Source organism: Acomys russatus, chromosome 28 (genome assembly GCF_903995435.1).
Source record: "Acomys russatus chromosome 28, mAcoRus1.1, whole genome shotgun sequence".
Classification (NCBI taxonomy): domain Eukaryota; kingdom Metazoa; phylum Chordata; class Mammalia; order Rodentia; family Muridae; genus Acomys; species Acomys russatus.
In genome coordinates this window covers 25,505,470-25,530,904 of record NC_067164.1, presented here as the reverse complement: position 1 = coordinate 25,530,904, position 25,435 = coordinate 25,505,470, and the positions used below count along the sequence as shown (strand labels likewise).

The window sequence follows — 25,435 nt, the reverse complement described above, 5'->3', positions numbered from 1 at the left end:
ACATAAACAACGCAGTCTGCTTTAAGGTTGAACTTAAAGTGCTGCCTACAAATTGAGTACCAAAACAAGGCTGTGACTGCTCCTAGACGCAACACAAGCTGCCAGGTGGCAAGTGAATTGTTGGTTGCATGCCCTGAGCTGAAAGCAGCTGTTGGTTTTCTCTGGGAAAAACCAGAGTTGGACATGACCACCCATGCAGCTATGCTGTTCTCACCCTGTGGAAAGAAGGTGGTGAACAGGGGGGTCAGGAACTTTAAGGCACCCAGGCCAGCAGCCTAAGGTCTCTGTCCATACTTTCCCTTAGAATCTTCAGGGGCCCACCCAAGCTCCTGTAATTTTGGGACATAAGGAGCCATATGGGATGGAACCTAGCTGGTGGCTCATGGGGCCAAAAGCCAAGTTGTCAGAGACACAGTTGGGTACCATCCCTGAAATGCTAAGCCACCAGCAGAACCATAGGCAAGAGAGTCTTCTGTTGTCCAGGTCAGCCTCGTCAGGTACTTTTAACATTACTGACACAGACGGCAGATTGTCATAGACGTTTACCTGTGAACCACAGACAAGTGGAAACTGGGTGGTAGCTTCCAAAGGAGTCCTGATGAGCTGGAGTGGAAGAAAAATCAAGGTCTGTCAGAACTTACTCTACTGGATTTTGGTACTAGCCCAACAGTAGAGCCAAGGGACTGCCATATATAAAATATTCTGGTCTTTAGATCTGCCAAAATAAATATTTTAGACTGGACCGAAGGGTATATTGTTGGAGTTTCTGTGTAAGAGTTCTATGGGACCCAGCACTCGGGAGGCAGAAGCTGGCGGATCTCTGTGAGTTTGAGCCCAGCCTGGTCAACAAAGTGAGTCTAGGACAGCCAGAAACTGTCTTCCCCCACCCCTGAGAGAGAGAAAGAGGAGGGGAGAGGGAGACGGAGACAGAGACAGAGAGAGGTATCCATCCTGTGCTAGCATAGTGGCTTAAAAGTGGAACCCGGGGAGGTTAAGGGCACTGACTGCTCTTCCAGAGGTCCTGAGTTCAATTCCCAGCAACCACATGGTGGCTCACAGCCCTCTATAATGTGATCTGGTGCCCTCTTCTGGCCTGTACATGTACATGCAGGAAGAGCACTGTATACATAATAATAAAAACAATTTTTTAAAAGGGGGTCTGGGCTGTAGCTAGCTGAGCTATAACAGGTGGCAAGGCTCCTTTCTGGCTAGATTTAAATAGAGAGCAAACTATGGGAATAAGCAAGACCTGGCTTTTCCATTTTCCGAGGCCAGAGGCTCTGGCTCATTGATAATACTCGGGTACAGTTGGGTGTCAAAATTCAATGTTCTGCTTTATTTGTTTGCTTGCTAGCAAAGAACTTCTTGGGAATCTCTAACTGGGTGCTTAGGTGGCCCCCTAACTTCCTTATTCCTGTTGGTTAGATGCCGGAAGTAGACTGACTGTGAGCTCTGAGAACTATTGTGCTTGCTGCCCAAGTAGAGGTCAATCTCAAGTTTTCCTACATTCAGTAGGATGAGCAGGCTGAGCTAGGAAACAGCATTGGGAGCAGTTTACCTTCACTCCAGAGTCTGAGCAGTCCATTTCCTCTGCAGCCACCCAGACTACAAGGAAACAAAGTAGATTATCTAGTTGAGTCTTCAGAATTTATTGATGTACCTTTGAATAACCCAGGTTTAACTTCAGAGCCTTCTGAGGGTGCTTTTATAAAAGCTCTGGCATCCAGACCCCACATGACATCTAAGGTGGCCGGTGTGTGTTTAACAAAGCTTCCTGGGAAATGCTGAGGTGCAAAAGGATCAAACTCTGGGACTTAGCACCTCAGGAACAGGCTCCACATGTTGGAGCTAATTACCAGGTATAGTGGGTCTCCATTCTTCCAGCTTTTTTGGACCATGTGATACTCTGTGTACAGCCTGACTTTCCTCTCATTACTGGTTTCTCAAAGCCCAAGTGGCTCAGGGCTAGTGGCCTATACAGCAGCCCTCTGACAGTCTTTGTCTGGTCTCCTAGGTCACCTTCGTGAAGCTCCCTCTCCGCTTATGATACATTCCCCTCAGATGCCACAGTTCCAGAGCCTGACCCATCAGTCTCCACCCCAGCAAAATGTCCAGCCTAAGAAGCAGGTAAAGGGCAGGGCTGAGCCACAGCCTCCAGGGCCAGTCATGGGCCGAGGCCAGGGATGCCCACCTGCCTCACCGGCTGCCGTACCTATGCTGTCCCAGGAGCTGCGCCCACCCTCAGTCGCCCAGCCTCAGCCCCTGGTGGTAGTAAAAGAGGAGAAGACTCACTCACCAATCATCCGCAGTGAGCCTTTCAGCACCTCACTTCGACCAGAGCCCCCCAAGCACCCAGAGAGCATCAAAGCCCCAATCCACCTGCCGCAGCGTGAGTGTTCTCCCTGCCTGCCCCTGGGACATGGGTCCCAGGCCCATGTTGGTAGTGATCTGAGCCACACTTTCCAGGGGGCCCAGACCCACATACTGCTTATAAATTCTAGGGCCTGAGATGAAGCCTGTAGATGTAGGGAGGCCTGTGATCCGGCCCCCAGAGCAGAGTGCACCCCCACCAGGGGCCCCTGACAAGGACAAACAGAAACAGGAGCCAAAAACACCAGTGGCACCTAAAAAGGTAAGGGTAGTAGGTATCTTAAGTGCTCTGAGGTACTCTTCTCATGGAGATTGCTTTGGTGGGCATAAACTTCTGCCATATCCTGTGCAGCAGGCCCTCACCTGGCCCTCGACCTCTGCCTATATAGGACCTGAAAATCAAGAACATGGGCTCCTGGGCCAGCCTAGTACAGAAGCATCCGACCACCCCATCCTCCACAGCCAAGTCTTCAAGTGACAGCTTCGAGCATTTCCGCCGTGCTGCTCGGGAGAAGGAGGAGCGGGAAAAGGCCCTGAAGGCTCAGGCTGAGCATGCAGAGAAGGAGAAGGAGCGGCTGAGGCAGGAGCGCATGAGGTGGGCTGGGGTCCATGCAGGGCACTGGGGCTCCCAGGGCCATACTGGGCTCCAGGCTGACCTGGGGCCCCGCTCTGCCCAGGAGCCGAGAGGATGAGGATGCGCTGGAACAGGCACGTCGAGCCCATGAGGAGGCACGACGGCGCCAGGAGCAGCAGCAGCAGAGGCAGGAGCAACAGCAACAGCAGCAGCAGCAGCAGCAGGCAGCTGCTGTGGCCGCTGCTGCTGCCCCTCAGGCCCAGAGCTCCCAGCCCCAGTCTATGCTGGACCAACAAAGGGAGTTGGCCCGAAAACGAGAGCAGGAACGGAGGCGCAGGGAGGCAGTGAGTAGAGGGACTTGGTGGGAACTTTTGGGCAGAAGATGCTGGGAGTAAAGGTCCTAAGGACCTAGGGAGGGGAGGGGAGGCAGTGAGCCCAGGTCTGTTGGTCTGCACCAGCCTGGTCTGATGAGTTCACTGACACCTGGATTTGAAAGGGTCCAGAGTGGGTCTAAGAGAACAGCAGGTGGGAGCTGTGCACAGCAATAATGGGGAGCAGGTGGAGCAGAGTACCTCAAACTCACTTCTTCCTCCTCTTTCCCCTCTAGATGGCAGCTACGATTGACATGAATTTCCAGAGTGATCTTTTGTCAATATTTGAAGAAAATCTTTTTTGAGAGCACCTGGGTGACTTCTGACTTTTTCTGGCAAAAATATTGACTCTCCATAGTGTTAGGGGCGGCAGTGGAGGCAGTAGCAGTGGCCAGGGATGTCTCTGGGCCTGGCTCTCCTGCATGCTATGCCCGGGGCAGGCCTGACGGGCAGCTGAGGATCACAGAGCCCATCTGCCTTACAGCCAGCCGGACAGACGTCCTACCACATGCCACCCCCTCAGAGGATGTCAGCTCAGCGCTCGCCTCAATACGAGTCAGGTGCCGGCTGGACCCAAGGCCTGCGTCCCCGCATGTGGGGCAGAGGCCCTTCTCTGCGCCAAATGTCTACACAGTATACACAGGATATTGTTGCTGCCGCCACCGTGACTGGTTTTCTGTCTCTGAGAACGTGACGTTTGTGACGTCCTACTCATTGGAGTCCTTCACACCCCAGCCATCGCTGCCCACTACAGGAGGCTAGGGCAAGCCTGTATGGACTGGAGCAGCAAGGCACTGGCCCACCCCTTGCTGGCACTGACTTTGCCTTGAACAGACCCTCTCCCCTCCCCCCACAAGCCTTTAATTGAGAGCCGCTCTCTATAAGTGTTCGCTTGTGCAAAAGGGAATAGTGCCATGGAAGTGTGTGTTTGTCCATGGCAATTCAGATAGAGGTGACTGTTCACATGTATGGACAGACCTCACCTGGGGAGTAAGGCCACCAACCAAAGTCAGTTCCTTCCCACCTGTTTCTGATTTTGTTTTTTCCTATATATATATATATTTTTTGTTGTTGTTGTTGTTGAATTCTGTTTTATTTTTAATTCTCCCTTCTCTTTCAAACACAGTGGCACTGCTTATCTCCAAATGGTGTGATCGTCTCCTCATTGAGCGGCAGCTCCCACTGCGCTGTGGGTAGTGTGTGACCGTGGCTGTACTGTATAGTGAACATAGTTGGCATATCTTTGTTTGAAGTTTGTTGGTGACTCCACCAAACTGGTGTAAAAAAACAAAACAAAACAACAACAAAAAAGAGAAAAAAATCCACACACACACACAAAAAAAAAAAAACCACCCATACAAAAAATCCTGCTTGTATTCAGTTTCAAACTTTTATTAGTCTTATTTTTAATTATAAAACCAGAAAGCTGTAATTTCTTTTCCCGCACCCCCATATATGTTGGCTTGTTTTTTAATGTCAAATCTGTTTTTACCAAGAAAGGGAGAGCCTGGGGATGAGGTGGGCTTCAGGCACTGCAAGGCTGCAGACTGAGGCAGATGCTCCCCACCCAGCACCTGGTCAGACCAGTGGCCTGTACCTTCCTTCCTATTGTTATTTTTGTTTTGTTTTGTTTTTAAATTGGAGCCCCTGATGAGGTTACATGTGCCATGAGAACCCACTCTACATCACAGTGCTGGTGCCTCGGTGTTGGCCAAACTCTGGAGTCACTGACTGGTTTGACTTTCATATGGTGAATATGCATTTGGTCTGTACTGATCATGGAATAAACACATCTCTCTTTTATAATGTTGGTGTCTCCCTGACATTTTTTTGTGTACCAGCTAGGTATTACAGTTTGCTTAGGCTAAGCCCAGTTCCCCAGGCACCTTTGCATTAGATTTATCAACAGTGGCCACAGAGCCCTTCTCTTGCCTATCCTGGGCAGGAGCTATTTGGGCTCAGTGTTCCCCACAAGCTGTAACAGGGAGCCATACACCCTGTAAATAAATTACCTGCACAGGATGGTGAAAGGACCCAGTGAAATACTGGCCAATATCCAGACCACACTCTTACTGAAAGCCCTCCTCCATCCCAGTTCCCCCGCTCACAAAAGGCCCGGGGCCACTTTCCCTACCATTCTTGCCTCTACCTAACTCCTAATTTGATTTAAGCTCAGGGTTAACCAGATACTCTTAGGTAGGTACGTATACATTCTCTCCAAATAGGGTCTTTGTGTCCCCACAGATGAACACATTTCCACTGAGAAAGCCCAGAGGTGGTTTCCCTGCCTTGTGCCAACCTGTTCGCTTATGCCCGAGCCACAAGGCATGGGTGACAAGGAAGACCAGTCTCTATGATGCAAGATAAACAACATGTATGCAAAGACAATTGACTGGAATATTTCTAGCACTGTTAACCTGTATTTCCCAACCCTCAACCAGAAAAGGCCAAACCTCGCAGTGAGCCAGTGTTCACCATGTCGTCTTCAAGTTCCTGCCCCACTCTAAGCATTTCATAAGCTACGGTGTGGGAACAAGGACACTTTATTCCGTTGAGGTTTCTCCTACCACATGCCTCCGTCATGTTTCTTATTTACATATTTCCCTGTTCTGGACCCCACTTCTGAGCTGGGGAGATTGTTTCACCTATACCTTGTTGCTCAAGTTTTGAATGCCCTCCACACTTGCCTGATGGGTGTGTTCCTCTAACTGGGTTGTAATTAGAACTGGGATCTAGTTTCTCTGACCATTTTCAAATCCTGCAGTACTAGACCTTTTAGTCCTATACAAGAATAAGGTGTGTACAAGCCCCCACTGTACTGTATGCACGGGTCGCTTGGCCAATAATTATGTCAGTGAATCTGAGACACTTGTATTAAAATACTTTAGACATTTGTAGAAGGGAATTCGTAGACTTTTCACTTATATACTAATGGGTTTTTTTTTTTTGTGCAGTTCTCATTGCAAAAATAAACATTTGTACTGAATATAAAAATTATCCTCCTGTGGTTACTGATGTCGTTTTGAGTGTAGAATTGGAAAATGGAGGTGAGTTGGGGGTTAGGGGTAAGACTGTGTAGTGGAGTTAATAGGCGGAAAGTTATGAGATGCCCTTAGCCAAAAAACCAAGATAGAGGTTCAGGAGAGATCCTGGGAATTCCATATTTATTCCAGATAATTGATTTTATGGAATGTTAAAGAAGCCAAAGTTAGCTGAGTGTGGCAGTGGTGGTTCACATTTATAATCCCAACACTTAGGAGGGGTGGAGGCAGAACTGTGAGTAGGTGGCCAGCCTTACTGCTTGCTGATTAATCGTGCAAGGAAGGAGATGGTTAAGTCTATAAAGGCAGTGTAATTCAAAGGCATTGTTTACTGAAATGTGAATGACCATTCACCATGGGTTTAATTATGGTCCTTGAACAGAATAAATACACTGTTCAGTATACTGTTTGATAATACAAAGACATATAACTGGAAAGTGGGGCAGGAGGTAGTAGGAGATGAGTAGTGTTTAAAGTTAGAGGCAACCAATAGAGAAGTGAGGAAAGAAGCCGGGTAAGTGGTGATATGAGTGACCTGACAGATAATATGCCAAGATGGTACGTATGTAAGTTGTCACTTAGAAAGGAATGTGGCCCAGCTGGAACAGTGCTTGCCTGGCATGCATGAGGTTCTGGGTTCCATCTCAGCATCACATAAACCAAACACAATGATGCATCCCTGTAATTCTAACCCTCAGGAGGACCAGAAGTAATAATCCATTATAGAAAGGGTTGAGACCAGCCATAGGGTACATGGGATCCTGTCTCAAAGAACCAGCCACTCAGCCAGGGGCTTCTCCGGAGGCACAAGAGGATCCTGAGCAGCATAGGAAGCAAGATCCTGTCTCAAAAATTTGGATATAGTTGGCCCATGTCTTACTCTCATCAAACCAGAAGGGGAGGCCAGTTCCAGGCCACCCTGAACTACAGAGTTAAGTCAGTCTCAAACAAAATAATAGGGATGATTGTTTACCCTCCCTTTTATTGAAAATAGATTTTTCTCATATGATATATCCTGATTATAGGTTCCCCTCCCTCTACTCCTCTCAGTACCTCCCCTCTGGATCCATTTCCTTTCAGTCTCATTAGAAAAGAGACAGACTTCTAAAAAAAAAAAAAAAACAAACATGGCAAAGTAAAATATAGTAGATAAAAGCCATCACACTGAGGCTGAGCAAGGCAACTTAACAGAAGGAAAAAGAGCTCCAAGAACAGGCACATCTTTAATTTCAGCATTCGGGAGGCATCGACAGGTGGATCTCTTGAGTTTAAGGCCAGCCTGGTCTACAGAGCGAGTTCTAGGACTACTCAGAGAAAACTTGTCTCAAGCAAACAACAGGCTGAAAACTAGAAACAGAGTACCTGGTCCACACCCATGTAGGCACTGTGTTTGCTGCTTCAGTCTCTGAGTTCATATAAGCCTGGCTTTGTTGCTTTAGAGGGCCTTGTTCTTTTGGTGTTTTCCATCCCCTCTGGCTGCTATATTCTTTCCACTTCCTCTTCCTCTGGGCTCCCTGAGCTCTGAGGGGTAGGATTTGATGGTTATGGGTTTTCTCTTGTGGAATGGGCCTTAAATCAGTTATTGGTTGACAAGTTCTGTGCCACCATTGCACTAGCATATCTTGCAAGCAGGTCAGAGATTGTGGCTGGGTTGGTGTTTCTCCTTTTGGCGGCCTGCAGAGTACCTTCATGCACCAAAGACACTAGAATGTAGGGATGAAAGTTCTAGGTAGGCACCCGCTTTACTCTCCATGTTCAGTGAGATGTGTGGGTGTTGTCTTCTGCAATGGGGTCTCACTGTCAGTTTGTGAAGAGCAGCCCATTGTCTTTAGCAACAGTTTGGGTTGTTTGTGGATTTTTTTTTTTTTTCATGGAACCCCCTTGGCCTCAAACTCACAGCGATCCACCTGCCTCTGCCTCTCGAGTGCTGGCATTAAAGGCGTGCAGCACCACACCCGGCTTGTGATGTCATTTTCTTAAACAGCTGAATAATAATAATTTTAAAGACATTTATTTGTGCATTGTGTATATAAGCACTCTATTTACATGTGTGTCTGCACACATTACAGGTGGTTGTGAACCACCATGTGGTTGCTGGGAATTGAACTCAGGCTCTCTTAACTGCTAAGTCGTCTCCCCAGTCCAAAAGTTTAAGTTTTCTTTTTCTTTCTTTCTTTTTTGTTCTTTTCTTAGTGGGGGCTGGGAATTGAATCCGGGTCCTCTGGGAGAGCAGTCAGTGCCTTTAACCACTGAGCCATCTCTCCAGCCTTTTTATCTATCTACCTACCTACCTACCTATCCATCCATCTACCTATCTATTTTGAGACAGGGTTTTTCTGTGAAGCCTTAGCTATCCTGGACTTGCTTTGTAGACCAGACTAGCCTTGAACTCACAGAGATGCACTTGCCTTTGCCTTCCTGAGTGCTGGGACTATAGGCATGTACCACTGCACCAGCTTTTATAATTTTTTTTAAGGCTAAGGGTGAAGCCAGGCATGGTGGTGCACGCCTTTAATCGCAGCACCGGGGAGGCAGAGGCAGGAGGATCTCTGTGAGTTCAAGGCTAGCTTGGTCTAAAAAGTGAGTCCAGGACAGCCAGGGCTACACAGAGAGACCTTGTCTCAAAAAAACCAAAACAAACAAAAAGGCTGAGGGTGAAACTCCCTGCTGAAGTGCTTACCCTGCATGTGCAAGGCTCTGGGCTCAGGCACTCATACTGAAATAACAGAAGCAGCTACAGAAGGCAAGCTCTCTAAATACCTAATATTTCTCTAGATACCTAACTAACCACCAGAAGAGATTTGAAAATTTGCCAGTAGCCTCAGAGTTGGGTGCAGATTGCTGCTTCTATGTTGCCCTGGATTGCTGCAAAGCCAGATGTATGACTTCAGTCAAAATGACCTCACTCCCACATTTCAGGTTCATTCTCTACATGCCAGGATTGCTACAAGGGTTAAATAATGGGTGTCCCTAAAATAGTCAAGGATCTTGGGAAAGGTTGCAAAAGAAGCTGGCTTCTTGTTGAGACACAACTCCTTGACGTTATCCTCCATCAGCATTCTGGGCATTTCCTGCTTCCTCTTTCAACCAGAGAGAGTCCCAGGGACGCAGTCTGCCCATGCCAGCTCCAGCTTCCAAGTCTGACCTATTCTTCAGGAGGCAGGGTCTGCCCTGGGTTGACTACCACCTATAGAGAGCCTGGACCTCAATACTGGCAATTTAGCACTTAGGACCTCAGCTGTTGCTTAGAAATCAGTGGCAGCTGCTGTCCAATTACAGTTCGTGTAATTGGATTAGAACAAACCTTCTAAGCCAACTAGAGGAGAGGATACAGGGTTAGAACCAGGGCCAGTTAAAGCGATGATGGGTCACATTCTGGCCAGTTCAGGGAGCACTCAGTGACCCTCCTACTGCCCACACCTGCCTACTACTCTTCGTGGTATAATGTTACCTGGCCTTCCATTTCTGGGTGTGGTCTAGCTCCAGCTCCAGAGCAAACTCCAGCTCTTGGGTCTAGCTTCTACCCAAGCTAACAAGTGCAGCCTCAGTCTTTCTCATCCAAATACAGGCTCCACCTAATTCCCTTCCACCTTCATAAGCCACGCCCCTCTCCCTTGCCCACCGTCTAGGCTAAATTGAATCCATCTACTCTGAATATGCCATGCCCCTTCGCTCAAAGCTCCACCCATCTCACAGGGTGCCTCCCCCTGTTCCTCCAGGCTTCACCGCTCCTTCCTTAGAGCCTTGCCAGTCGTTGTTTATTTTTTCTATGTGGCTCTGGCTAGTCTAGAACTTACTATATAAATTAGCTGGCCTCAAACTTAGAGATCCACCTGGTGAGATCAAAGCACCTAGGGGTGCACATTTGCCACATGCGTGTGAACAGAGGGCCGTTTATGAGAATCAGTTCTCTTCCGCTGTGTGCTTCCCTGGGATCAAGCTTAGGTGGCCAGGTGTGATGCCAAGTGCCCTTACCTGCTGAGCCACTCCAAGACCCTGAACGGCGCCACCTGCTACGGGAATCATTTTAATTACCTGTCCCCGTCTTAAACTCCATCCAAGATGTCCTAGTGCTCTGCTCCAAACTTTCCTCCAAAGTTCCTCCCCAACCACAGAAACCAAGTCCTCGCAGGCTCCACCCCTCATCCGCCCCCACCCTCTACCCCATCCTTAAGTGTGTCTCTTTCCGCCCAGGTGGTTTACCTGACACTTTAGAGTGAGTCATGTGCGGTTGCTGTACCTGCCGGAGCCGCTCATCTGTTTCTTCAGCGGGTCCCGCGGACCCCGACAGCACGGTGGGATCCCAAAACAAAGGTGGTGGGCTGCCAGCGCCAGCACCCGTGGCCCAGTCTTCTGACCACAGCTCTGTCGTCATCCCAGAGCAAGAGACTATGCCGGAGTTTGTGGTGACAGCGCTGCTCGCGCCCTCACGCCTCTCGCTGAAGCTGCTGCGTGCCTTGGTGATGAGCCTGGTGTACTTGGCTGCCTTGGTGGCCGCGGCTGTCTATAGCTGCATCGCGTTCACCAACCTCCTCTGCTGCCCTCGCCGAGGCTGCTGCGGTCGCCAGCGGTTGTCGGTGGAGCCAGAGTGCCTGAGAGACCCCACGCTGGGCGAGCACTGCTTTCTGACCCTCAGGGTGAGTACTCTTTGGAGGCAGGTTTCATGGGGGTGGGTGCTGATTGAAGAAAGGCGGTTGAAATATCGAATACAAGTCGTCCTTGGGAGCTCAAGTCTAGGGAGGAAGCTCCTTTACTTTGTACCCCTTGGCTCTTACTTAAATTGGGCCCTCCTGCAGAGTTCCGGCCTGCGTCTGCACTATGTCTCTGCTGGCCATGGCAACGGACCCCTCATGCTATTTCTGCATGGCTTCCCAGAGAACTGGTAAGTCTGGGTCCGTGGATCCTGGTGCTCACTGGACTAGGGAAAGGTAGAGTTCTGACTATGAGGTACTTAAGGAATGGGAACCCCGACAGGGTTGTGTAGTACTGGGCGTACAGCGCATATAGAGCCCAGATGGTGTGCAAAGGGGCAGAGATACTGACCCGGAGGGCTCATTGTCCCTCTGGAGAGACAGAACAAGGAAGCTAATGAAGATGAGGTAGCCTTTGGCCTCTCAGCCTGGGGTTTCTATTTCCTTCCTAAGAAGTCCAGAGGAGAGAGGTGGGGTGGCACAAGGAGGTGCTTCCTGCAGATGTTGACTCAACTCTCAACTCCCTCGCCCGACAGGTTCTCCTGGCGCTACCAGCTGCGGGAGTTCCAGGGCCGTTTCCATGTAGTGGCTGTAGACCTGCGTGGCTATGCCCCCTCTGATGCTCCAAAGGATGTGGACAGTTACACCATTGGCCTGCTGTTGGCTGATATCAGGGATATCATCCTAGGCCTGGGTATGAGCCGTTGCCTAACTCAGGAGAGGCCTCTGCCATCCTGTATATACTTACCTCATCTTTTGGGACCTATTCCTTTTGTTTGTTTTTTGTTTTTTCAAGACAGGGTTCCTCTGTGTAGCCTTGGCTATCCTGGACTAGCTTTGTAGGCCAGGCTGGCCTTGAACTCACAGCGATCCGCCTGCCTCTGCCTCCTGAGCACTGGGATTAAAGGCGTGCGCCACCACGCCCACCTTGGGACCTCCTTCCTATACCTCCACCCTCACACCTACTACATCTTACACCGTTGTGTCTGTCCCTGCCCTCCACTCAGGGTACTCCAAGTGCATCCTCGTGAGCCACGACTGGGGGGCTGCCATCGCCTGGGATTTCTCCATCTACTTCCCGTCCATGGTGGAACGGATGGTCGCGGTTAGTGCACCTCCCATGTCGGTGTTCCAAGGTGTGTTGGGATATGCCTACATGCCAGCATAGTCATCTGTGACTTTCTATCATGTCGGGGACTGAGCTAAGTCATAGTACTCTTAGGAATAGCCTACATTTTTGAGCACTTTCAGGCTGGAGGTGAGTATAACAAAACGCTTCACACTGGGGCTGGGGTGGAGCTAGGTGCTTGGACACCTGCTTAGTATAGTAGAGGGCCTGAGTGTAAAAGAGAGAGGAGAGAGAAGGAGAGGAAGGACGGGAAGGCCCAGGTCAGGAGTGCTTCTGACTTTGCATTTTCTTTTCTTTTGGAGTGTTCACACACATAATCAGATAGATATCATGTCGCTAGAACCTAAATCTAAGCCTGAAATTAATTTATGCTTCCTACGTACTTTCTACATATAGACTAAATAGACTGAAAGAAATTAATGCAATCATTTTGGTGATTTTGTGTATGAAGAAAAGTTTGTGGAGTTGGCTATACTAGTGTCCACCTATTAATATGAGCCCTTGAGGGCCAGGGTCAGGAGAGATGGCTCAGCAGTGGAGGGCACTTGCTATTCAAAGAACCCAAGCATGAGTCCTAGGGACCACATGGTAGCTCACATTCATCTGTGACTCCAGTTCCTAAAGATCTAAATGTCCTCATCTGGCCTCTATGGATACCAGGCACACACATGGTATAAATGCATACATGTAGACAATAATACACATTAATAAAAATAATTAAATCTAAAAAGAAGTCAGGCAGGATGGGCATGGTGGCGCAAGTCTTTAATCCCAGCACTTGGAAGGCAGAGGCAGGTGGATCTCTGTGAATTTGAGGCCAGCCTGGTCTACAAAGAGAGGCCAGGACAGCCAAGGCTACACAGAGTAACCCTGTCTCAACAAACAAACAAAAAGTCAGGCATCATGGCATATGCCTTTAATCCCAGCACTCAAGACACAGAGACAGGTGGATCTCCATGAGTGTGAGGCTAACCTGGTACACATGGTGAGACTCTGTCTCAAAAAGCAAACAAACAAACAAACAAACAAAACCTGAACCAAACCAAAACATGAGTAAATCTTAAAAAAAAAAATTTCCTACTGAGGCAAGAGGATCATGAGTTAGAGGCCAACCTGGTCTATAGTGCAAGATCCTGTCTGAAACAAACATCACACACACACACACACACACACACACGCACACGCATGCACGCACACGCACACACATGTACACACACATGCACGCATACACACACACTCAGAGGAGTGTATATTGAACCATCAGAGTCAGCTGTGGAGTTTTCCACTTGTAGCACTGTAATAGCTAACACTCAAATTTTCGTCAAGGCATAGTGGCCCTTACTTTGCTTTTGGGAGGCAAAAGCAGGCAAATCTCTGAGTTTGAGCTCAGCTTGGTCTACAGAGTGAGTCTCTAGTTAGTCAGGGCAACACAGTGAGACCCTGTCTCCAAAATATAAAACCATTCAGATTTTGGAGCATTTAAATGTTTTGGATGATGGCGTCAACCTCTGTATTCCAGTTGCCTATAATAGGCTTGCATGCAAGTCACTATACAGGGCTCTTTGGCTTAGGAAACTGCTGTTAGCTTCATGTTCCAGTTGAGTGAAACTGGGGCAAAGGAAATGGTGTCTGCCTTCTCTCTCTCTCTCTCTCTCCTTCTCTCTCTCCTTCTCTCTCTCTCTCTCTCTCTCTCTCTCCTTCTCTCTCTCTCCTTCTCTCTCTCTCTCTCTCTCTCTCTCTCTCTCTCTCTCTCTCTCTCCCCTTACCTTTTTGGGGACAAAAGTCTCACTATGTAGCCTTAGTTGGCCCGGAGCTTGCTATAACTACCAGGCTGGCCTCAGACTCATAGAGAGACCTCTGCCTCTGCCTCCTGAATCCTAGAATCAAAGGCATGTGCCTCTATACCCAACATTGACAGCAAAGATACAAACAACTAATAAACCACACTATAATAGAAGCAGATGCACACTTTGACTATGGAATGTCTTTTGTCATTTGACCTTTATTTATTGATTGGTTAGTTTGCTTGGGGGCAGAGGGGGAGGTAATAGAATCTAGCCCCTCAACATTGCTACTCACTTACTGTATCATTGAACTACACCCCATACCTTACCTGAATAGCATTGTAATCTTCACTGTGTTCAACATCCATCTCCTTCTATGCCTATCTACAGGAGCCTAGTATACAGTAGGTGTTCAATAAATGACTACTAGGGGGCACCCAGAAGCTGTAGAGGGAACTATCACCATTCTTTTTTTTTTTTTTTTTTCTGAGTCAGGGTTTCTCTGTGTAACCCTGGCTGTCCTGGAGCTTGCTCTGTAGACCAGGCTGTTCTTGAACTCATAGATCTGCCTGCCTTTGCCTTCTAAGTGCTGGCATTAAAGGCGTGCCCCCTCACCCCAGTAAGTTATTTTTTGTTAGATATTTATATGCATGTATCGTGTGTGTGTGTGTGTGTGTGTGTGTGTGTGTGTACATGCACGCACACATGCCATGGAAGCCAGAAGAAAGCATTAGAGCCCATGAGGCTAGTCACAGGCCATTTTGTGCCACACGGTGTGAGTGCTGGGAAGCAAACTTAAGGTTTCTGGAAAAAAGCAGCAAGCGCTTTAAACACCAGCCATCTTTCCAGTCTTTAACCTGTTCTGTAGATCCAAAGACAGCGTGACAGGGGAGCATTCAGCCAGAGTGGAGTCATTGTCTTCCCAGACAGGCAGGCAGTAGCAGCGATCTAGAGGCCTGTGTGCCTGAGCTGGGTGTACAGGGACGTAGGAGTATAGGGCCACCCCAAGCCCCGCCCTCACATCCTTTACCCTCTTCCCAGAATACTCAATCCGCCACGTCGGCCAGTTATTCCGATCAAACTACATCTTCCTGTTCCAGCTTCCGTGGCTGCCAGAGAAGCTGTTGGCTATGTCCAACTTCCAGGTGCAGTGAGGGTTAAGGTCTAGCAATGGGGAACAGCCGACCGGCTGGCTGGGGTTGGGCAGGCCCGGACACGGAAACCAGCGCACTGTTGTGTATACCCAGATTCTAAGATCCATGTTCACCCACCGCAAGAACGGCATCCCGCAGCTGGCCCCTTGTGAACTTGAAGCTCTCCTTTATCCCTTCGCACAACCGGGAGGCCTCACTGGGCCCCTCAACTACTACCGGAACCTATTCAGGTAAGGTTGTAACTCAGGAGAGAAGCTCAGGAGAGTGGCAGGCAAAGGGAAGGAGAGTAACCGTTCTTCTGTGTACTCGTCTGCCTTGGCCACAGGAACTTCCCCTTGGAGCCCCAGGAACTGTCAACACCCACACTGCTGTTGTGGGGTGAGAAAGACCCCGCCTTCCAGCAGGGGCTGGTGGAAGCCATCAGCAGCCGCTTTGTGCCAGGGCGGCTGGAGAGCCACATCCTTCCAGGCAGTGGGCACTGGATTCCACAGAGCCATCCCCAGGAGATGCATCAGTACATGTGGGCCTTCCTGCAAGACCTGCTGGCCTAGTAGCCCCTGTTCACCAGCCCAACAGGTACATGACATTGCAGAAGCATATACCCCTTGTCCTTGTGTACCTGGGAGTTTTGCATACGGGCTGGACTCCCAGCGCACCCACAGCAAATGGCCCCTGAGTTGCACACAGAAGCATCTGTGGGTATGTATCTTGCCTCACACATAGCATGGGTGTTTGCATGTATGAGCAATCACTTTGGCTCTGGCGAGCCGGGTGTGCTTCTCTTTCATGGAGGTAGATGCTGGGACTGTCTTGCCTTTCTTTACCAGAGGCCCCTGCCCTCAATGGCTGCACAGACCACACATTCTAACTGTTCTGCCTTGTTTTCCACCCTCCAGTCTGCAGCTTAAGTGTTCCCCAATATGACATACAATATTCATGAGTTCTAACCTATGGTTAATACTTCAATTTAAATGTTAACTAGCTAAAGTGAACCACTATGAAAAATGCGGTGCCAGGGCTGGAGAGATGGCTCAGTGGTTAAGAGTACTGTCTGCTTTTCCAAAGGACCTGGGTTCAACCCAAGCACCCACCCATATGACAGCTCACAACTGTAACTCTAGTTCTGAGGGATCTGACACCTACATACCAATGCACATAAAACTAAAATAAAAATCTCTTTTAAAATAAGAAAAAGAAAAATACAGTGCCTGTGGAAGCTGGCAGGATGGCTTAGTGGGTAAGACTACTTGTTGCTCTTATAGCGTTCAAGTCTCAGCACCCACATGGACTTTCAAAGCCACCATAAATCCATGTCTGGGGATCTGACACCCTCTTCTGGCATATAAACATTCACACTGTATACACACACACACATGCAAGCAAAACACTCCTACACATAAAAAAAATTAAATAAAGAATTTTGTTTTGTTTTTTGAGACAAGGTCTCTCTGTGCAGGCCTGGCTGCCTTGGAACTCACTCTCTAGACCAGGTTGGCCTCGAACTGACAGAGACCTGCCTGCCTCTGCCTCCCAAGTACTAGGACTAAAGGCATGCACCACCACCACCCAGAAAAAAAAATTATTTCTACTGGGCAGTGGTGGCAAATGCCATTGCTGCTGGAAGCGGTAAAGGATGTCAGTACTGCTTTACACAAGTGCTGAAGATCGACGTCATCCACAATGGCTGGGTGCTGGACATACTCAAAGCTGCCAAACCCCTCTCTGTGTGCTGGCATCACTTGTGATGATCCTATGTATATCAAGTTGGTAGAGGTGCTTTGTGCTGAGCACCAGGTCAGCCTAAGGTTGATGAAGACAAGAAGCTAGGGGATGGGAAGGCCTCAAAATTGAGGGAGCGGGGAAGCCAGGTAAAGTGGCTAATTGCAGTTGTGCAGTGCTTAAGGACTATGGCAACAATCTGAAGCTAAGGATGTCATTGAAGGGTACTTCAAAATGCGAAATAATAATAATAATAATAATAATAATAATAATAATAATAATAATAATAATAATAATAATACATAATTTTTGGCTCATTTTCTTAAAACAAACAAACACCAAAGAATGAGGTGCCTTCCTGGTGCTTATCAGTCACCTCACCAAGCAACGACCTTCACAGGAAACCAGGCGAGTGAGTCCAGGCTCAGGGCAGCTCCCAACGATCCTCCTGTCCATCAGGACCAAATGCAAGTCAGGTCAAATTCTCTTTTCTCAACCTGTCTCAGCTCCCCAGGGAAATAACTCTCGATTCTCTTAGAAAGCCGGGCGTGCTTGGGGCTGGAGAGATGGCTCAGCGCTTAAGAGCACTGACTGCTCTTCCAGAGGTCCTGAGTTCCAATTTCCAGCAACCACATAACCATCTATAATATGATCTGATGCCCTCTTCTGGCCTGCAGGTGTACATGAGGCAGAGCACTGTATACATAATAAAGAAAGAAAGAAAGAAAGAAAGAAAGAAAGAAAGAAAGAAAGAAAGAAAGAAAGAAAGAAAGAAAAAGAAAGAAAGCTGGGCATGCTCGACTCAGCACAGGAAAGGAAAGCACAGCACTGGACGTCTGGGAGAAGACACAACTTCTCCACAGGTAAAGTGCTTGCCACTAAGCATGAAGACCTCAATCTCCGAGGCTCACATGACAGAAGGAAAGGTCAGAACTGACTCCCACATCTGGTTCTCTGACCGCCACATTTGCTTCATAACACACACACACACACATGCACACACATGCATGCATGCACACACATAAGCATGCATGCCCACACATGCACACACGTGCATGCACACACTCAAACACACGTGCTCACAAAACTGTGCACATACACACTCGCGCGCGCGCGCGCCCACACACACACACACACACACACACACACACACACACACACACACACACACGAATAAATAGGCATCTGAGGCCTCCAAGCGCCAGCTTTTAGAATCTCCTGCTCCAACTTAGCCTTTTTTTTCTTCTGGTGTTGGACTAGAGTTACAGGTGTGTGCTACCATATCTGGCTTAGCCAAATTTCTGCTGAGTGTCTAAAGGCCTGTTGACCCAACATCCAAATGATGGGGTTAAAAATAGAGAGGGAGGGCCTGGAGAGGTGGCTCAGGAGTTAAGAGCAGTTAACTGGCTGCTCTTCCAAACGACCTGGGTTCAATTCCCAGCACCCACAGAGCAGCTCACAATGGTCTGTTACAGTGGATCTGACATCCTTACACACACATACGTGCAGTCAAAACACTAATGTACATATAATAAAAATAAATAAATTATTAAACACAATAGGAGTATTTAAAAGAGAGAGAGAGAGAAGCTGGGTATGGTGGCGCATGTCTTTAATCCCAGCACTTGGGAGGAAGAGGCAGGCGGATCTCTGTGAGTTCCAGGACAGCCAAAGCCACACAGAGAGACCCTGCCCCGAAACAAAACAAAAGAAAACAAACAAACAAACAACAACAACAAAACCCAAAAAACAAAGAGAGAGAGAGACCTGGGCATGGTAGGTGGGGCACACTTTGAAAGCCCTGTACAGTGGAGGCTATGGCAAAAAGATCACAGGTTTGTGGCCAGCTTGAGCAATAGAGTGAGGATGAAACTAGTTTAAGCTACAGAGAAAGACCCAGTCTTAGAAAAGCACGGAACAAGTGTGAGGTGGACCAGCAGCTCCAGACTTGTCATAATAGTTGTAATAATTTCATTGCCTAGTCTTTTACAATTAATTAACTGATGTATTTATTTATTTTGAAGGGTCTTACTATGTAGTCTGAAATTGACTAAGTAGACCAGACTGACTTAGAACTCACAGAGATTCGGTTGCCTCTGGCTCACCAGTACTGGGGATTAAAGGCACACACCAAAAGCTGGAGTGATGGTTCCATGGCTAAGAGCACCGGAAACTCTTCCAGAGGACCTGGGTTCAATACCTAACTCCTATGGAGTTCACAATTGTCTGCAACTCCAGTATGGCGTAACCCGACACTCTCACATAGACATATGTGTAGGCAAAACACTGATGCACATAAAATAAGATTAAAAAAAAAAAAAAAGGAACATACTACTGTGCCTGGCTATTTACTGTGTTGTTGTTTTTTATATTTACTTATTTATTTTGAGACAGGATCTCACTATGTAGCCCTGGCTGGCCTCAAACTCATAGAGATCCACCTGTCACTGCCTCCTAAGTGCTGGGATTTTTTTTTTTTTTTAAAAAGGAGGAGCCCCCACACTCAACTCTTGTTTTTAGTGTGTATAAGTGTGTACACATGCATGTCTGCTGCCTCAGAGGGGGACATCAGGCACCTTGGAGCTGCAGTTACAGAGGATGGTGAGTCTTTGTGTGGGTCCTGGGATGTTAGGTCCTCTGTAAGAGCAAAAGTGCTCCCAGGTGCTGGATTTACAGTGTGCACTACCATTAACTAGTGCTCTTTGCTGTTTTATACTTTTATATAGTTTTTTGAGAGAGATTCCCCCTTCTATGTAGCCCAGGTTGTCCTGGAACTCAGAGATCCTTCTGCCTCTGCCTCTTGGGTGTTGGGACTAAAGGCTCATGCCACCACTACCTGGCCCATTTACTTTTTTTTTTTTTTTTTAATTCACTCTGTGGTTTCTGGGGATTGAACTCAAGTCTATTGATTTTGGCACCATGGAGCCACCTCACTGGCCTTCTCTTCTTTTAAAAATTGCATTTGATTTGTTTATTTCATGTGCATGTGTGTCGTGGGCGGGGGAAGAGGGGTTGTACAGATGGGATGTCACGGGACAGCTTGTAAGAGTTGGATCTTTGTGTCCACCATGTGGTCCTGGGACCAGAACTCAGATCATCAGTCTTGGTGACATGTACCTTTACCCACTGAACCATCTCCCCTTCCCTCTTTTCTAAAAAATTGCTTTATTTATTTATTGTGTGTGCTGTATTGTGTAGTGTGTGCTATAGTGTATAGTGTGTGCTGTGTTGTGTAGTATGTACTGTATTGTGTAGTGTGCTGTATTGTGTAGTGTGTGCTGTATTGTGTAGTGTGTGCTGTAGTGTGTAGTGTGTGCTGTATTGTGTAGTGTGTGCTGTAGCGTGTAGTGTGTGCTGTATTGTGTAGTGTGTGCTGTAGTGTGTAGTGTGTGCTGTAGTGTGTAGTGTGTGCTGTAGTGTGTAGTGTGTGCTGTAGTGTGTAGTGTGTGCTGTAGTGTGTAGTGTGTGCTGTGTGTGTGTGTGTAGCTGTAGTGTGTGGTGTGTGCTGTAGTGTGTAGTGTGTCTGTAGTGTGTAGTGTGTGCTGTATGTGTGTGTGTGCTGTGTGTGTTGTGTGCTTGTAGCGTGTAGTGTGTGCTATATTGTGTAGTGTGTGCTATGTGTGTAGTGTGTGCTGTAGCGTTGTAGTGTGTGCTGAGCGTGTAGTGTGTGCTGTAGGCGTGTAGTGTGTGCTGTAGTGTGTAGTGTGTGTTAGTGTGTAGTGTGTGCTGTAGCGTGTAGTGTGTGCTGTAGTGTGTAGTGTGTGCTGTAGTGTGTAGTGTTTGCTGTAGTGTGTGTGTGTGCTTGTAGTGTTAGTGTGTGCTGTAGTGTTAGTGTGTGCTGTAGTGTGTAGTGTGTGCTGTAGTGTGTAGTGTGTGTTGTAGTGTGTGGTGTGTCTTTTAGTGTGTATGTGTGCGTGTGTTGTAGTGTGTGCTGTAGTGTGTAGTGTGTGCTGTAGTGTTAGTGTGTGCTGTAGTGTGTGTGTGCTGTAGTGTTGTAGTGTGTGCTGTAGTGTGTAGTGTGTGCTGTTAGTGTGTGGTGTGTGCGTAGTGTGTAGTGTGTGTCGTGTGTCGTGTGTGCTGTATGTGTAGTGTGTGCTTAGTGTGTAGTGTGGTGCTATAGTGTGTGTTGTGTGTGTGCTGTAGTGTGTGCTGTAGTGTGTAGTGTGCTGTAGCGTGTAGTGTGTGCTATATTGTTGTAGTGGTGCTATAGTGTGTAGTGTGTGCTGTAGTGTGTAGTGTGTGCTGTAGTGTGTAGTGTGTGCTGTAGTGTGCTGTAGTGTGTGTGTGTGTGCTGTAGTGTGTAGTGGTGCTGTAGCGTGTAGTGTTGCTGTAGTGTTGAGTGTGTGCTGTCGTGGTAGTGTGTGCTGTAGTGTGTGTGTGTGTGTAGTGGCTGTAGTTAGTGTTGTGCTGTGTAGTGGTGTAGTGTGTGCTGTAGTGTGTAGTGTGTGCTGTAGCGTGTAGTGTGTGCTGTAGTGTGTAGTGTGTGCTGTAGTGTTTAGTGTGTGCTGTAGTGTGTAGTGTTGTGCTGTAGCGTTAGTGTGCTGTCGTGTGTTTGTGGTTGGTAGTGTGTGCTGTAGCGTGTAGTGTGTGCTATAGTGTGTAGTGTTGCTGTGCGTAGGTAGTGTGTGTAGTGTGTGGTGTGCTGTTAGTGAGTGTGTGCTGTAGTGTGTAGTGTGTGCTGTAGTGTGTGGTGTGTGCTGTATTGTGTAGTGTGTGCTGTAGTGTGTAGTGTGTGCTGTAGTGTGTGGTGTGTGCTGTAGTGTGTAGTGTGTGCTATAGTGTGTGCTGTAGTGTGTGGTGTGTGCTGTAGTGTGTAGTGTGTGCTGTAGTGTGTAGTGTGTGCTGTAGTGTGTGCTGTAGTGTGTGCTGTAGTGTGTAGTGTGTGCTGTAGTGTGTAGTGTGTGCTGTAGTGTGTAGTGTGTGCTGTAGTGTGTAGTGTGTAGTGGTGTGTGTGTGTGTAGTGTGTGCTGTAGTTGTAGTGTGTGCTGTAGCGTGTAGTGTGTGCTGTAGTGTGTAGTGTGTGCTGTGCGTGTAGTGTGCTATAGTGTGTAGTGTGTGCTGTAGCGTGTAGTGTGTGCTGTAGTGTGTGGTGTGTGCTGTAGTGTGTAGTGTGTGCTGTAGTGTGTAGTGTGTGCTGTAGTGTGTGGTGTGTGCTGTATTGTGTAGTGTGTGCTGTAGTGTGTAGTGTGTGCTGTAGTGTGTGGTGTTGTGCTGTTAGTGTGTAGTTGTGCTATGTGTGTGCTGTAGTGTGTGGTGTGCTTTAGTGTGTAGTTGTGTCTGTAGTGTAGGTGTGTGCTGTAGTGTGTGCTGTAGTGTGTGCTGTACGTGTAGTGTGTGCTGTATGTGTGCTGTAGTGTGTAGTGTGTGCTGTAGTGTGTAGTGTGTGCTGTAGTGTGTGTCGTGTGTAGTGTGTAGTGTGTGCTGTAGTGTGTAGTGTGTGCTGTAGTGTGTAGTGTGTGCTGTAGTGTGTGCTGTAGTGTGTAGTGTGTGCTGTAGTGTGTGCTGTAGTGTGTAGTGTGTGCTGTAGTGTGTGCTGTAGTGTGTAGTGTGTGCTGTAGTGTGTAGTGTGTGCTGTAGTGTGTGCTGTAGTGTGTGCTGTAGTGTGTAGTGTGTGCTGTAGTGTGTGGTGTGTGCTGTTAGGTTGTGTGTTGCTGTAGTGTGTAGTTGTGCTGTAGTGTTGGGTGTGTGTGTATTGTGTAGTGTTGTTGTAGTGTGTGTGTGTGCTGTAGTGTGTAGTTGTGTGCTGTAGTGTGTGGTGTGTGCTGTAGTGTGTGTGTGTGCTGTAGTGTTGTAGTGGTGCGTAGCGTGTGTAGTGTGTGCTGTAGTGTGTGCTGTAGTGTGTGTAGTGTGGCTGTAGTGTGTGCTGTGTAGTGTGAGTGTGTGCTGTAGTGTGTAGTTGTGTGCTGTAGTGTGTGCTTGTGTGTGTAGTGTGTGCTGTAGTGTGTGCTGTAGTGTGTAGTGTGTGCTGTAGTGTGTAGTGTGTGCTGTAGTGTGTGCTGTAGTGTGTGCTGTAGTGTGTAGTGTGTGCTGTAGTGTGTAGTGTGTGCTGTAGTGTGTAGTGTGTGCTGTAGTGTGTAGTGTGTGCTGTAGTGTGTAGTGTGTGCTGTAGTGTGTAGTGTGTGTGTGCTGTAGCGTGTAGTGTGTGCTGTAGTGTGTAGTGTGTGCTGTAGTGTGTAGTGTGTGCTGTAGTGTGTAGTGTGTGCTGTAGTGTGTAGTGTGCTGTAGTGTGTAGTGTGTGCTATAGTGTGTAGTGTGTGCTGTAGTGTGTAGTGTGTGCTGTAGTGTGTAGTGTGTGCTGTATTGTGTAGTGTGTGCTGTAGTGTGTGCTGTATTGTGTAGTGTGTGCTGTAGTGTGTGGTGTGTGCTGTAGTGTGTAGTGTGTGCTGTAGTGTGTAGTGTGTGCTGTAGTGTGTAGTGTGTGCTGTAGTGTGTAGTGTGTGCTGTAGTGTGTAGTGTGTGCTGTAGTGTGTAGTGTGTGCTGTAGTGTGTAGTGTGTGCTGTAGTGTGTAGTGTGTGCTGTAGTGTGTAGTGTGTGCTGTAGTGTGTAGTGTGTGCTGTAGTGTGTAGTGTGTGCTGTAGTGTGTAGTGTGTGCTGTAGCATGTAGTGTGTGCTGTAGTGTGTAGTGTGTGCTGTAGTGTGTAGTGTGTGCTGTAGTGTGTAGTGTGTGCTGTAGTGTGTAGTGTGTGCTGTAGTGTGTAGTGTGTGCTGTAGTGTGTAGTGTGTGCTGTAGTGTGTGCTGTAGTGTGTAGTGTGTGCTGTAGTGTGTAGTGTGTGCTGTAGTGTGTGTTAGTGTGTAGTGTGGCTGTAGTGTGTAGTGTGTGCTTGTGTGTAGTGGTGCTGTAGTGTGTGGTGTGTGCTGTAGTGTGTGTGTGTGTGCTTGTAGTGTGTGTGTGCTGTAGTGTGTAGTGTGTGCTGTAGTTGTAGTGTGTGTTATATTGTGTAGTGTGTGCTGTAGTGTGTAGTGTGCTGTAGTGTGATAGTGTGTAGTGTGTGCTGTAGTGTGTGCTGTATTGTGTAGTGTTGTGATGTAGTGTTAGTGTGTGCTGTAGTGTGTAGTGTGTGCTGTAGTGGTGTCGTGTGTGCTTTAGTGTTATTGTGTGTGTAGTGTGTGCTGTAGTGTAGTGTGTGCTGTAGTGTGTAGTGTGTGCTGTAGTGTGTAGTGTGTGCTGTAGTGTGTGGTGTGTGCTGTAGTGTGTAGTGTGTGCTGTAGTGTGTAGTGTGTGCTGTAGTGTGTAGTGTGTGCTGTAGTGTGTAGTGTGTGCTGTAGTGTGTAGTGTGTGCTGTAGTGTGTGTGTGTGCTGTAGTGTGTGGTGTGTGGCTGTAGTGTGTGTAGTGTGTGTTGTAGTGTGTAGTGTGTGCTGTAGTGTGTAGTGTGTGCTGTAGTGTGTAGTGTGTGCTGTATTGTGTAGTGTGTGCTGTAGTGTGTAGTGTGTGCTGTAGTGTGTAGTGTGTGCTATATTGTGTAGTGTGTGCTGTAGTGTGTAGTGTGTGCTGTAGTGTGTAGTGTGTGCTGTAGTGTGTAGTGTGTGCTGTAGTGTGTAGTGTGTGCTGTAGTGTGTAGTGTGTGCTGTAGTGTGTAGTGTGTGCTGTAGTGTGTGGTGTGTGCTGTAGTGTGTAGTGTGTGCTGTGTTGTGGTGTGTGCTGTAGTGTGTAGTGTGTGCTGTAGTTGTAGTGTGTGCGTAGTGTGTAGTGTGTGCTGTAGTGTGTAGTGTGTGCTGTAGCGTGTAGTGTGTGCTGTAGTGTGTAGTGTGTGCTGTAGTGTGTAGTGTGTGCTGTAGTGTGTAGTGTGTGCTGTAGTGTGTAGTGTGTGCTGTAGTGTGTGTGTGTGTGCTGTGTTTTAGTGTGTGCTGTAGTGTGTGTGTTGCTGTAGTGTGTGTGTGCTGTAGTGTGTGTGTGTGTGTGCTGTAGTGTGTAGTGTGTGCTGTAGTGTGTAGTGTGTGCTGTAGTGTGTGCTGTGTGCTGTATTGCTTTATTTCCTGTGCATGCTGCGGCACTACAGTGCTCGTTGTGGAAGTCAGAAGAAAAGTGCAAAAGTTCATTCTCTCCTTCTACTAGGTGGGTCGCAGTGATGAGCGTTAGGACTTCAGCTCGCATCAGCGCCTTTGCCGGATGGGCCACCCTGCTGGCACCCATCACGCTCACGTCTGCTTATTCCCTATGAACAATAGGATCCCCTGTAGCATGAGGGGACCTGAAAAATGCCTTCTATTTTAGAAACGAGCCTTCCTAGCAGGAGCTACCACTCTCTGGCCTCTCTTGTCCCTAAAGAGACATGGTTTTTACTCAGCATATGGACCCCAGCTATTGTTGTAAGTTCTGGGGATAGCATGTGAGTCAGAGGGGCCATCTTAGCATTCTGTAGTTCACGGAGGGGGGAGGGAATAGGAGGCTCTGCCAGTGACAACTCAGATAAGGCCTCACTGAGGACATAGTCTTCCTTGGGGAGGGCAAGGATGGATGCACTTTTCCCAGGAGTGGGAAACAGGCATGTAGGAAGGTCGGAAAAGGAAGCAAGTTCAGGCATTAGAAAGAGGAGGAGGCCAGTCACTGCTCTCAGCCTGTCAGGGGCTGCAAGCAGGCTGTCAAAGGGAGCCGGGGAGA

The 25,435-nt window shown here is 48.1% G+C and overlaps 2 protein-coding genes across 5 annotated transcripts in view; both read left to right on the top strand.

Annotated features, from left to right (window-relative positions):
* Brd4 (bromodomain containing 4) overlaps window positions 1-4,636 on the top strand; it is an 83,761-nt gene extending 79,125 nt beyond the window's left edge. For 3 of the 4 annotated variants that reach the window (XM_051170767.1, XM_051170768.1, XM_051170770.1), the window contains 5 exons: window positions 2,015-2,389; window positions 2,502-2,632; window positions 2,760-2,965; window positions 3,048-3,288; window positions 3,552-4,636. In XM_051170767.1, the coding sequence (XP_051026724.1) occupies window positions 2,015-2,389; window positions 2,502-2,632; window positions 2,760-2,965; window positions 3,048-3,288; window positions 3,552-3,620 (1,022 nt within the window). In that variant the 3' untranslated portion in view covers window positions 3,621-4,636. The remainder of the gene's footprint in view (window positions 1-2,014; window positions 2,390-2,501; window positions 2,633-2,759; window positions 2,966-3,047; window positions 3,289-3,551) is intronic. The other variant, XM_051170769.1, reaches the window with a different exon arrangement.
* Window positions 4,637-10,551: 5,915 nt separating this feature from the next.
* Ephx3 (epoxide hydrolase 3) lies at window positions 10,552-18,982 on the top strand. Its single transcript, XM_051170310.1, has 8 exons — window positions 10,552-10,993; window positions 11,153-11,238; window positions 11,584-11,741; window positions 12,055-12,183; window positions 15,002-15,105; window positions 15,208-15,344; window positions 15,440-15,690; window positions 18,858-18,982. The coding sequence occupies exons 1-7, from the start codon at window positions 10,580-10,582 to the stop codon at window positions 15,663-15,665; spliced, it is 1,254 nt and encodes a 417-aa protein (XP_051026267.1). The 5' UTR covers window positions 10,552-10,579; the 3' UTR covers window positions 15,666-15,690; window positions 18,858-18,982.
* Window positions 18,983-25,435: the final 6,453 nt, after the last annotated feature.